A 12854-nucleotide genomic window follows, 5' to 3' on the forward strand; every position below is an offset into this window, starting at 1 on the left:
TATCAGACTGGTTTCTCTATAGTCAATTCGTATGTTATGCTCCGTTATATTTTCAACAACACACTTTCTTGATTTCTTATGGATTTGTATGAAAAATTCAAATAACACAAACACTCAAGGACGGTGACGAGTCTGCATATCGACAGGAAGCGGAGCGGCCGGAGCTGCGGTGCGGCCGACACGACCTGGAGCCGAACACGCTCGAGACGGTAGAGATGATCGTGGACTTCAGGAGGCATCCTTCGCCACAGCTGCCCCTCACGTTGTCCACCTGCCTTGTGTCAACCGTCGAGACCTTCGAGGTCCTGGGAATTATAATCTCTCAGGACCTGAAGTTGGGCGACCGACATCAACTCCGTCCTCAAAAAGGCCCAGCGGAGGATGTACTTCCTGCGGCTTCTGAGAAAGCACGGCCTGCCACCGGAGCCGCTGAGACAGTTCTACACAGCGGTCATCGAATCGGTCCTGTGTTCTTCAGTCGCAGTCTGGTTCGGTGCCGCTACAAAAAAGGACAAACTCCGACTGCGACGGGCAATCCAAACTGCTGAAAGGATTGTCGGTACCCCCCTACCCACCATTGAGGACTTGCACGCTGCCAGAACTAAGACAAGGGCGTGCAAAATCCTCTCGGACCGTCTGCACCCCGGTCACCGGCTCTTCCAGCTCCTTCCCTCAGGTAGGCGCTACCGATCAACGCAAACTAGAACTAGTAGACATTCCGACAGCTTCTTCCCTCTTGCGATCAACTTCTTAAACACCTAACCTACAATTCCATTACAACAAGCTGGCAATTTTTGGACTTGAGTTGGTTGTCACATTTCTGTGGGGCCAATTATGTATGACTCTTGCGCTCACTGTAGTTGTCTCGCCATGCTGCACTATTTGCATATACTGGCCACCCGTGCCAGAGTAGCATCTGCTCCATTTGCACACTGATTGAGGAGTATCTGTAACATTTGCACAACCGACATTGTCCCAGATGATCCCACTACTCGTCACTTTAAACCGCATACACTCCTTGAAGTCTCAGCGCCCTTTGCACAATGGTCATTGCGCCGGACTATTGCAATATGAGTCATTCGAACTGCTCTAAGTGCTAGAGGACTCTGCATCTTTTTTGCACAATTGTTTTTTTGTCAATGTCTTTATGTCTCCAAAGTGTTCTGTAAATTGACTGTCTGTTGTACTAGAGCGGCTCCAACGACCGGAGACAAAATTCCCTGTGTGTTTTGGACATACTTGGCAAATAAAGACGATTCTGATTCTGATTCTGATTCTGATTAATAGTTGCATGCCACAATTTTCCATGACTTCTGACTTCGAATTCAATTTGTTGTTATTACAATATACACGACGAAATTAAAATCGGGACCTTAGGCTTTTAATGTGTGAAACACACCATTCCACTTCATCTTTTTCCATCTTTCCCGACTTTATTGCCATCTCGTGGTCGTCGGTGGAATGACATTTTCATTCTGTTCGCCACAGGGATGAAATAAATTCATGATTTAATTTGCGTACATTTTTTTTGTAAATACAATTTCCTACGATTATTTTGTCAATAATAACCTTTTAAGACGCGACGACCATTTCGAAAAGAAAGGGGGGGTAGCTTTTCCAAATCGCTCCTCTCCTCTGACGTCACAGTTCAAAGGTCAAACGCTACGGAAGCTGTATCCACGTGTGTTTTATCAATTTTGTTGCGTTCAAATGTGCTTAAATAACGACGCGCATCAACATGGGGAAGAACAAGAATAGTAAAAACGACTCGAGAGAGGTGGTTGACAAGACCGGACAGCAACCGAGGTAATGTAAAGACGCTACGTTTGACTCAAGACAAATGTGACCTTTAGTGGCTAGTATGCTAATAGCTACGATACACAGTAAGCAAACCGTATCCTACGGTACCAAATCCTTTTTAGTTATCCTATTAATTAGGTGATATACTTTGGACAGCAAGTGTTATTTAAAACCTAATTGGTGTTTTTCAAATGGACAGCAGACAATGAGCAAGCAATTTTCTAGGAAGGTTGTTCCAATCAATGCAATTCTGTCAATCAATGTCAGTGCGAAGAAGCAGAGACGAGATGGGAAAGCCCCAAAAGAACACAAACAAGTTGACCACCTTGAGCACATCCCCTTCAAGCTGCAGGAGATCATAAAGAGCAAGGAGAGAATGCAAAGTGGCTCTTCGAATGGAAAGAAATTCAAAGATGGTAAGTCAAAGTAAAACATTGCTCTTGTAACACTTGTTTGCTTGTGTTTCTGCATCATTTTTCTGCATGTGCTTCTTTTTTTTTTTTTTTTTTTTTTTGGCCAGGCACCCTCCTTCATAGAAAGCCAGAGAAGTCTGAAGTCAAGGACTTGATCGTCCCGCGTTTCAAGCGAGGAAAGCGGGAGAGCGAGTTTCACTTTGTGCGGCGAATGGAGATGGAGTCGAAGCACGTCTACTTCCTCACCAAAAACCAACCTGAGAGGAAACCTGAGCTGGCGGAAGACGAACAAGAGAAGCCTGTAGACCAGGGCAAGTCGGAAAAAAAGAAAGAGTAAGCGCTTAATATGCATTGGTACCACTGGTACTTACAAGTGCCACAACAACAAACTTTTTTGTTTTTGTTTTGTATTACCAGCCAACATTTTAAATTGTAAGAATTTCTGCATAGGTGCAAAGAGAGTTCTTCATTGCTCATTGTGCGATTGTGGATCTGATACACAACTGACACGAAACTAGCGTTTGTCTCATCTCATTTGTTGCCGCAGGTACGACAAACTGAGATTGCAGAAGCGACAGCAGAAAAAGTTGGACCGAAAGGAAGCCCGGATGGAAAAGGAGATGTTCAAAGGTAACTGTAAATTCCAATTCTTCCAACTCTTTGGCGAGTCCATTTCTAAAAAAAAAAAAAAATCCTTGTTTTGGTCTTCTGGTATTCCAGGCAGTCATCTCCTTTCGCCCCCAATATCTGCCTGACGATTTATTTAACAGTGGCTGACATCTTTATACATTTGTCACTGTCAAGAATGTTAGTTAAAAGGGACAATTTACTTTTTAAATGACGTGTATACCAATACTGCTGTTGGATTGACATCATTCATCAAGTGTGAATTTAAACAACCAACTAAATCTTAAATTACCGCCCTATTTCTGAAAATGTCTTTAATCTAACAATTGGGAATTTTGCCGAATTTGGACGTCACAATTTGGCTCATTTACATAATGGGCCTGAGTTTCTCGGCCTAAGTTGAACATCCCACATGTCTCCACAAGGGGGCACAAATTCCCAATTCACCTAACCATAAATGAACCAATCGTGGCTTTTTGCGCAAGAGTAATTCATTTGCAGTCTTGACTCATAGGAGTGAAGATTTGCTGCTGAGGAAGTAGTTTTACAGTCCCTAAAAGTCTGCAATAACAACACAAAAAGTCTCTAGATTTGTTTTTGTTGCTTTTTTTAAATTTAGTCGGAAACACTGAATAGCCTCTCGCTTTGTTGCAATGCTCTAGCCCCGCCCCAGTTGTCATGGCAACAGACGCCACACTTAGTATTTGCATGCGAGAGAACCACCCTCCCCAAAACGGAGTGATTTCAAGTGACTGTTTAATATATTTTTCATTTGTTGCATATTATGACAGAACGTCACAAAACTTTCATTGAGATGCCTGTGAACTCTTTTAAACTGTGAAAATAAAAATGCATGGCTTGTACAGTAGTCAGAGGTTCCACTTTTCTGCTGTCTTAAGCCACTAAAACATTTTATTTTGCTCACTAGATGACATTGCTTTTGGCGAGGTTACATTGGAACCACCTTCACTGACCAGCAAACCCAAGAAAGCGCCCGTCAAACCTCAGGTAAAACAAAAGCCTCCAATAATCATTCGCGTCAAGTCCTAACGCGTCCGGCGTCTCTCCGTCTGCCTCGCGTCCGCCGCAGGCCGCCGCGAAGGAGCTCCTCCTCAACTCGCTCCTCGGCCACACGCCGACGTCCGCGGCCAAGCCCTCCATGGCCAGGCGGAGGATCGTGGAGGAGGAGCGGCAGCGGGCCGTGCTGGCCTACCGCCACCTGAAGAAACAGAGACAGCAGCGGCAGGAGGAGGCCAGGACTGTAAAACGAAAGGCCCGCAAGTAATGAGGCACAACGGCGAGAACTCGTATTTTTATCGCAGGCGTTTTTTCGGGTAAAAGTGATGCGGCTGAAGGTCTGGAAGAAGCTCACATTTGCATCCTGGGAAGAGACATTCAAACGCTGTTGTCTTGACGAGAGGACGCCCACTTCATCCTTTAACTTGTTCCAACACGCAATTGTGGCCGTGTATTTATTTGTGACAATACACAGGGAGTCCTCTGTTTACGACGGTATCGACAGACGACGTTACGAACGACGTACATTGACGTAGTTGGCGTAGAAATGCTTCCTCATACGATAAGGTATTACCGTCGCAATTGCAGTTTACTTTTTACATTTACGGCCGAGGTTAGACCGTATCGCTGAGAGGCCACTTGATGGCAGTGTTTCCGAAAACAACACTCCCATCTCATTTCTGATCTACGGCCCCGATAACGTAAAACTGTTTTTACACTCACTGAATGTAAAGAAAACCTCAACAACAGAGTAAAGTGTATTTTTCTTGCTTTTCTGATGCAAGTGAGCTGATGTCTTTTTGATGCAAAATGTAACCCCATGACATCTAAAAAGGAAGTAATTAATTAGTTGGATCCTAAAACTGGCTTAAATTTGTAATTTTAATATTTTTAAATATTTTTAATACATTTAATTATAATTAACCAATTACTGCATAAAATAAACAATCGTTAAAGGTCTGTAAAATCCCGAAAGGTTTATTTAAAATAAAACCGCGGTGAGGAGGCCCCGTGATAAGGACGAAGGCGCCGTCCCTGCGCCGCCGTCGGCCCTCGTGCGTCAGCGCGGCGCCGAGCAGCAGGAACATCGCGTAGATCAGCGCCATGACGAAGTCCCGGTTGTACCTAAATAAATGTTTCAAAACAAACTTTACTAAAAGACTAAATGCGAATGTATTTTACTTAAAGGCTTAACTATAATTAACAAATATACTGTACTGGATTGAAAAATAGTTTAAGCCACTGAGCGTGTGTTAAAAGTACCATTTAATGTTTTGTGGAGACGAGTGTACTAGGAGTGCATTCATAGAAATATTTCGAAGTTGCCTGCATGAGCCCTGTCGCCAAACATGAATAAATCACATCTTCCTCGTGTTGCAAAGTGTAACGCTTATTAGCGTGCGGCCAGACTGTTTGCATTTGTAATCCATTTGGTTTACCCTCAATATTGCCACGAACAAGGCCGCCTTTGTTGTAATCGTTACACTCCGCCACAAAGTGAACAAACACCAGACGCGTATTTTGTCAACTGCGGCGCACACGATAGCAGCGGTCATGAGAGGAGCGCTGTCTGCTCCGTGTGTTTGACCAGCAAAGCCTTAACGTGTCCTCCTGTGTTGATCCGCTCGCGGTCGCCACGGTAACAAGACAACGCAGCTGTTTGTGAGGGCTCGAGTGTCGCATCTGCTGAGGTCGTGAAAGTGGTGACGGCTCGAGTGCTGGGCGGCTCAAGTTGACCCGAGGGAAAGATTAGCTGTGATGCTAATGGACACGTTTATTGTTAAAGTAGTAAATCGCACCTAGCATCCTCGTGCGTTTGTTTGCTCAACTTTCGAGACGTTTCCCTGCGAGCGACGTTCGCCGCGGTGCTCATTTGCATTTGTTTTACATCTTTGCAATTGGACCTTGACAAATCCTTGAATACCTGGCATTGATTTTGCATTGATGACTCCGTTTCCTGTCTTGTTTGCTGTGTTTACTGTCGAAGGAAACATAAAACCGACTACTGGTCTTTAAAACGACCACACAGCTTTGCCTTACGGTCTCTTTAGCTGACTGCTAACAAACAATGTGAAACACCATTGACTGGTGAACAAATACCAATGGTGTCATTATTGTATGTTTCTGTAAAGTACAATATTATTGATATTTGTCTTGTTTAAAAAAAAATAATAATAATTCTGGAACAGATTGATAGCAATTCAGTTTATTTCATTTGGAGAAGCATAATTTGAAGCACCACTGCACTTTACGATAATGACTCCATTAAAATGTATTGTACATCAAACGTTTTTCAAGAATGTACCCAAAAACATTTATAAACAGTTCTTATTGTTTCTACAAAAGCTCACTTTTGTGGGTGTGTACTACTTGCAACCACTCGCAATGTCCTCATAAGAGCGCATTGTTGTACAACAACAACAACAACAACAACAACCGAAAACAATAATGCCCCCTCCGGCCGTCCCATCAGTGGCAGAGATTGCATGGCTTTTTCTCGCCAGGTTGTCGTTTCCATTGCCAGTGGAAAGTTTAGCAAGCCGACATATGCAAATGACAGATCGCATCGTGCCTCACGCGGCTCTGCCACCGGCAACTGCCGACGCAATGTTGAATAACACAATGCTTCATACTGAGCTCCAAAAAAATATTAGAGACACCTTTCAATAAGGTGGGAAACCTTTATGTTAATCTTCATATAGGCAGAATTTCTGATTTCACTATAATGTGCAGGTGTACCAAAATGATCTCTCTTGACGTGTGCCAACAACTCTCGCAGAGGCTTTTAAAATGAACACTTTTTGTGTGGATATTACGTAGTTTATTATTTCAAGGCACTACAGGATAATCTGTTCAAGGCAAATGAGATTAACACCATAATCCTACAAACAAAGGCCTGTTTCTCCACAGCGAGTACATTTTATAACAAGAAAACAACAACAAAATCATAACCTCATTAATGTAGCAATCCTAACTAATGAATAATAACTACCATGCAGCACATGTACAAAATGTCCCTGGTGAAAAACAAAAGTTTCCACTTCGGGATTTCATATATATTAAAAAAAAAAAACACACACACAGAAGCAAAGAGTAGCCATTCATCACAGCAAGCTAGTGAAAGCAGGCAGGCCGCTCTGAAGCGCGTGCGTGCGTGCGTGCGATATGGTTGCTAAGAGGCCAAGGAGCCCACCAAGCGATGCAGTGAGCCGCCGCTGCTTCCCGCCGTGTTCAAAGACGAGGTCGAGGCGCGCCGCATCATCGCGTCCTGGTCCATCTGTGCGAGCGCAGCCGAGCGGTCGATTGAAAGACGAAGGCGGGGGATTGAATTTTGGACCACGGATCACTCACCTTGGTCAGACCCTTGGCGATCAGGGCGATTTCGGTGGGCTGGTAGACGCAACTTCGCAGTTGACCGTTGTAAGCGGCGTACGGCGACACCGGCTTCGAAGGCTCTGATGTCGACAAGAGAAGCGGTGTAGAGTTTTTAGGGCAAGAGCAGACGAGATTGAAACTGCCTTTAACATACTCCAAAACGCAACAAAAGTCACAAAAAAAAAACCGAAAAAATTCAATGACCCCTGCCGGCAGCACGTTGTGGTCTAGTGAAGTGGTTCTCAAACGTTTTACGCCAAGTACTGCCCAAAAAAAACAATCCTTCACTTTCCAAGTATACTGCAATAATGACCTACATTTGCATGGTAGACAGTATTTATTCCTAAAAAGTAGAGATGGGCGAGTACCATTACCAGGTATCGGTATTAGGCCAATACCGGTCTTATTTCAAGCTATCAGGTACTCGTGAAGGCCGCCGATACTTGAGCTAAAAAAAAATCTGATGTCGAGTAAGTCCTCCTCGCCAGTAGTTGGCGCTACATCGCGGCAGTTTGACACCGGTGAACCTTCAGTAAGAGAAAGAGGTCTTTGTTCACAATTATCTGTCATTAATTAGTCCTTAATTCAAAATGCTTGTTTCAAAAGTACTCGTGGTATCGGTACATGTCATTGGTATCGGTGATTACCCGAGAGTAAATACTCGTACTGCTATTGGTGGAAAAGAAAGCGTTATCAAACATCCCGACAAGAAAATGGTTTCCACGTACAACATACTGTATTGGAGTTGGCTACGAAGAGCTAACCTTCAATTTGGTAATTCCCGTGTCAAGTTTCCAACTTTGAACGCTCCCCCCAAGGCTGACCGATCGGGAGGTATCTCCAAAGCAGCACGAAATTCAGGAGCTCCCGTTACCTGTTGGAGGCTCCTCCATTGTGAAGGCTTTATTTTCCAGGTAGACCGTCTGGTGGGCAGGCTCCGGCTCCTTGCGAACGTTGTCGTACGCCAAGGTCCTGGCCGGGTAGATGTGCTCGCCGTCGTGGGGAGGATCCAAGTCCGCGTCCCGCTGCGTCAGTAAGCAGATCTCCGGCACCGCGTACAGGAGAAGGAACACCCAAGCGTTGGACACCACGGCCACGGCCAGGGTGGGATCGTCCCAGCCGTCGTCTCCCACCGCTCGGTTGCCGCCGACGTACATGGCGATCCAAGCCGCCCAGATGGCCGCGGTGAGGAGGCCCGTGACCAGGACGAACGCTCCGTCCCTGCGCCACCGTCGGCCCTTGTGCGTCAGCGAGGGCACGGCCGTCAGCACGGCGCCGAGCAGCAGGACCATCACGTAGATCAGCGCCATGACGAAGTCCCGGTTGGCGAAGCCGCAGGACGGCTCGGAAGCGTCCCGAGCGGCCGGCGGATTGCGGACCGCCGTGATGAGGAGCCACTCGGTGTTGACGATGACCTCCACCGACCAGAGCGCCAGCGCTCCCAGGCACAGCGTCCAGCTCCTGGGCCCGCGGCCCCGCCTCTGCAGCAGGACGAGCCACAGCCCGTGCATCAGCAGGCAGGCCAGGCATCCTGCGAACAGGACGCCGAAGAGGAACCTCCGCGCCGCGCAGCTGGCCGGGTAGCGGCCCACGACGAAGGCGAAGGCCAGACCGAAGAGTCCCAGGGTGAAAACCAGAACGCCGGCCTGCAAGGCCACAGTGGCTTTCCTCTTCTCGTCCGTCACCAAGGGCAGGCAGGCCATGAGGATGACGAAGAGGACGAAGGAGGTCACCGCGCCTGCGGCGGCCACGGCCTCCACCGCCACCCCCCACGCCGCCGTCAGGTCGCACAGGTTGTAGTATATGGAGCCAATGCTGGACCCGCATCCTTTGGGCGGTCCTGTAAACGCCATCGCTTCCTCGCGGGTAAGACAAACACGAACACTACTAGTTAAGTGTCCACTTTACGACCAAGGGCGGGAGGTCGGGGCCAACCACACCTGAACGCCATCGGAAGCACTCAACTTGGTTTACAAAGCTAAATTCCGATATTTCTTCACCTGAAATTGTATTGATTTATTTATTCCCAAGAGGCTATTCTCTTCATTTCGCAGCGTTTCTCTCGGCTGCGCTGCTTCCAGTACATGAGGAAGTGTTCAATATCTTTTTGCGATTTTTGGTCCAGTCAGATTTCAGCGTCCATGTGTCGCCATGTCAGTCTAATCTGCCCTCGAGCCTTGGCAATCACTCGTGCTGGCCTGTGTGACTTCAACCAGATTAGCAGCAATATTAGTCACACTTGTGTGCTGTTGAATTGCATTTTTTATTTTTGGAAATATATATAGTTTTGATGCTTTCTATAATTGCAATGTGCCCGTGGTGATATTAAGAGGCGGATTAAGTCGTGCAAATTCCCACCGATGGCCCAGGTCCCAAAAATACGGTACTATATTTTACAACTACATGGCGGTCCTCAGTTTCTGACAATCATACAACATACAAGATTTTAAGGTCACAAACGGCTTTAGAATACGTCATCACTTCTTTTAGATTTGTCCTAAAAGGGTTTGTAAATGGATGAGGAAATGGGCAATTAGCTTTTTTTTTTTTTGCTTTCGGGCCTTGCTTGGAGAATCGTTTCGGTGAACGCCGATCAACTTTTAATTACACTGTACGCTTGTGACGCTCGTCACTCGAAGAGCAATTTTAGTCCTGATTCTGACTCCAAATGCAATAGCGTCACATGACCGTATTTGAGTTCATAGCCACGTTGTTTTGAAGATGTGACGTTTTAAAAGGCAAAAGCGTCAGAAGCGTGCTGACTCCTTCCGCTGCATTGCATTCACGCTCCACGTTACAATCTGAAGACTGCTGCTGTCTTCTCGGCTTTAAAAACACAAATGCATGTGAAATGTTGCAGATATCTAACTTGTTTTGGGGCGATTCTAAGGGTGGGTACATTTGTAACATTTAAAAATAAATCCCCCCCCCCAAAATATTTGGAATACAATTGAATCTCCCAGAATGAATGAATGACAATTATAGCATGAACGCAAGATCCTTTTGGCGTCCTACCTGCACAGCTCCAACAGGTGATCCCGGTCGACTTTTCTTTCTGCGACAAGTCGTGAGCTCCTCAGGCGGAGAATCCGACCGATTTTCTTGCTGACAGACTGACTCTCCCCCGGTCCGCCCACCCCTTCCCAGCAGCGATGGCACCGACGTGTCATCGGCCGACCGCCGGGCCCGAGCGGGTCGAGTTCCGTCCGAACGGATCCGACCTCTCCTTTGTCGTTCGCGGCTTTGCGTGTTCGGCGAGATTAGGAGTCAGCCGGTTTATTTGTTGCAGGCGGTTTATGGGGCCAAACAAAGAGGCCACTCACCTCCTCTCGAGTGGGTCGCTTCCCCTCCGCGCGCGGGTGGCTCACACATTTTGCTTTGTTGGTCACGCACAACAGACTGACGCTGATTAATGGCCTTTTATTATTAGCCTGATCCGATCACTTTTGGGATGAAACTCCCTCTTTCGAGTCTCAGATGACGCACATCCATCTGGGAGAGAACCTAATCAGAATTATTGTGGGGGTGAATACACAATAATCATAATCTCTTCAATATTGTTTTATGCAGTATATGCATACATACCGTGTATACAAATACACACATATGCTGCAGTACTTGCATACATGCGGTATATACACGCGGTGGCCCTCGACATTTTCACTTAGGGGTGTAATGCGCTTTTGTTGCCGACAGTTTCAACGTTAATTAATTAACGTTGAGTTATTGCAAGGACTGTATATACTTATATACTGTGTGTGTGTGTGTGTGTTGCTATTTTCTGACATTACACTGACCGTCATCCTTCTGTATTGTACACTTAAATTAGAGCGCCACCTGGTGGACAGATGTCTCACAGTTGACCCTCGTTGACATGACTAAATGGGATTACGCAACCGAAAGGATGCTATGATTGATCTGTTGAAAGGCAAACCACTCAACCACTAAATAACAGTATTTTAACCCCCCCCCCCCCACACACACACACACACACACACAATCCTTTCCATAAAAAAAAAAAACTGAGAGGCATGTTCATTTAATGTCCAATATACACATATTATTCAATATTCAATGTGGCTTTTTAAGAAAATCAATAAATATGGGAACTTTAAAACAAAACAAAAAAAACCCCAATAACAACAGATAACGAAACGATGGAGACAATTCACCAAAATATACATGGCAGCAGTTGAAGCTAAAATTGAAAAGAAACATTCATTGGTAGCAATGACTCTATCGACTTTTAAACAAAGGCAACTGCCGCATAGTCGTAATATTGACATGAAAATTAACTGTGATATATTTTCAATATTTATTTATACTTTTTTTTTTTTTGCAGGACCAAAATGAGTGTAATGTGTGTCTAAAAAGTGCACGTGAGTGTTTTGCAGCCCCGGTTGAGTGGGGGAGGGGCACATCCCCTGCAGGCGGAGTGCAGGATTAAGGTCATTTAGGACACTTTTTTTAGGGGCTGAAGCCGGCTGGCATTTTGCCTGCACTAAAAGTTCTGTTTACACTGCGTGATGGAGCCTCCCGTGGTGCATCGACCGCTCAATGATCGATATACAATTCCGGCAGTTGGCAAATTAACACCCCCACGCCCCTTTTTTTCCGTTTTTGTTTAACATTGTGGTTCTGTTGTCAGATTCGCAATAGAAGCCCATCAGCAAAGAGAAAGCAATGTGACCTTAAAGAAGGACATACTATTCCCACAGGCAACATCGCAATCAGACAGCTGATAAATGCACAATAGCTTTCAATTAACAATATCAAATAATGTATTTCAAAAGAGTACACATTTTGTTAAAATTGAGTCAAGGGCTGTCATGTTAAATCAATAGAATTCAACCCAAATCAAGTTCAGCTGTTCCAGTGGGCATTTCCTAACATTTCGTACTTTCCGAAGTGCTATACGTTGTCACTGTATGTACTTGAATATGCATGTACAGTACATTAAACACACATTGAAATGAAGCTCAGAAGTCAGAAGTGATTTTTTTTTTTTAAGGCTGATGAACTAAATACAAATACACTCCAACTAAATGGGGAAATAACAATAGAGCAACACATTTCACAGCAATGTTACGCTGCAGGAAGCGGCCTCTGCACAACCTAAATGGAACGGAACCTTATAACGGATTGAATATGTATTCGGGATTTCTGCGCAAATCTGCTGAGGTGGTAGATCGAAGATGGCCCCATTGATATTGTGACTTCCATACGCACTCCGTCGTCCAGTCTCGTCGCAGAAGTCTCCGTGAAGGCCACTCCAGCTCTCCTGTCAGGTTATTCATAGCAAGCGGGCGGCTCAGGTTTGGGGTCTCGCGCTTGCATTTTTGTCATGCGCTGCCCCCCTTTAGCTCCCTCGGGCCTTTACCGCAACCCACTTCCATCCAAAGTCATGCGGCGCGTTCATTGTCTGCGGCGGATTGTAAAAACCATCACATTGCACATTTGCATTTGATTGGACTAACGGTTTGAGCTGTCGATAGGTCAGAGGAATACAGTTATGTCCAGTATTTGGACATAAGGGTTTGATCTTTACACCACTGTAATTCAGTACATGTGACGTAAAACAATCGTGGTTAAAGTATAGACCGTGAGCTTTATTGTCCCATT

General features: G+C 45.6%; 2 protein-coding genes across 4 annotated transcripts; one reads left to right on the forward strand and one right to left on the reverse strand.

The window, feature by feature from the left end:
• The first annotated feature begins 1665 nt into the window (after positions 1-1665).
• On the forward strand, positions 1666-6221 carry ccdc137 (coiled-coil domain containing 137). The gene is made up of 6 exons (XM_061701421.1): positions 1666-1806; positions 2068-2216; positions 2321-2546; positions 2761-2843; positions 3769-3848; positions 3931-6221. The coding sequence occupies exons 1-6, from the start codon at positions 1739-1741 to the stop codon at positions 4123-4125; spliced, it is 801 nt and encodes a 266-aa protein (XP_061557405.1). The 5' UTR covers positions 1666-1738; the 3' UTR covers positions 4126-6221.
• A 725-nt stretch (positions 6222-6946) lies between these two features.
• Positions 6947-10610, reverse strand: LOC133415393 (G-protein coupled receptor family C group 5 member C-like). Of its 3 annotated transcripts, none has more exons than XM_061701418.1 (4): positions 10556-10610; positions 8107-10473; positions 7209-7312; positions 6947-7134 (listed from the first exon to the last, which is right to left on the reverse strand). In XM_061701418.1, the coding sequence occupies exons 2-4, from the start codon at positions 9083-9085 to the stop codon at positions 7030-7032; spliced, it is 1188 nt and encodes a 395-aa protein (XP_061557402.1). In that variant the 5' UTR covers positions 9086-10473; positions 10556-10610; the 3' UTR covers positions 6947-7029. The 3 variants fall into 3 exon arrangements, with proteins under 3 accessions (XP_061557402.1, XP_061557404.1, XP_061557403.1); XM_061701420.1 differs by having other exon boundaries at positions 8107-9087; positions 10248-10609; XM_061701419.1 differs by having other exon boundaries at positions 8107-9091; positions 10248-10609.
• Between the last annotated feature and the right edge of the window lie 2244 nt (positions 10611-12854).

Source organism: Phycodurus eques, chromosome 16 (assembly GCF_024500275.1).
Source record: "Phycodurus eques isolate BA_2022a chromosome 16, UOR_Pequ_1.1, whole genome shotgun sequence".
Classification (NCBI taxonomy): domain Eukaryota; kingdom Metazoa; phylum Chordata; class Actinopteri; order Syngnathiformes; family Syngnathidae; genus Phycodurus; species Phycodurus eques.

What these genes read in the sequence shown, in the direction of transcription:
- LOC133415393 (XM_061701418.1), bottom strand. Translation starts at nt 9,085, where the DNA reads ATGGCGTTTACAGGACCGCCCAAAGGATGCGGGTCCAGCATTGGCTCC. An exon ending in AATGGAGGAGCCTCCAACAG is followed by an intron (nt 7,313 to 8,106) that starts GTAACGGGAGCT and finishes TGTCGACATCAG; the next exon opens with AGCCTTCGAAGCCGGTGTCG. An exon ending in TCGCCAAGGGTCTGACCAAG is followed by an intron (nt 7,135 to 7,208) that starts GTGAGTGATCCG and finishes GCGCTCGCACAG; the next exon opens with ATGGACCAGGACGCGATGAT.
- ccdc137 (XM_061701421.1), top strand. Translation starts at nt 1,739, where the DNA reads ATGGGGAAGAACAAGAATAGTAAAAACGACTCGAGAGAGGTGGTTGAC. An exon ending in AAGACCGGACAGCAACCGAG is followed by an intron (nt 1,807 to 2,067) that starts GTAATGTAAAGA and finishes AATCAATGTCAG; the next exon opens with TGCGAAGAAGCAGAGACGAG. An exon ending in AAGTCGGAAAAAAAGAAAGA is followed by an intron (nt 2,547 to 2,760) that starts GTAAGCGCTTAA and finishes TTGTTGCCGCAG; the next exon opens with GTACGACAAACTGAGATTGC.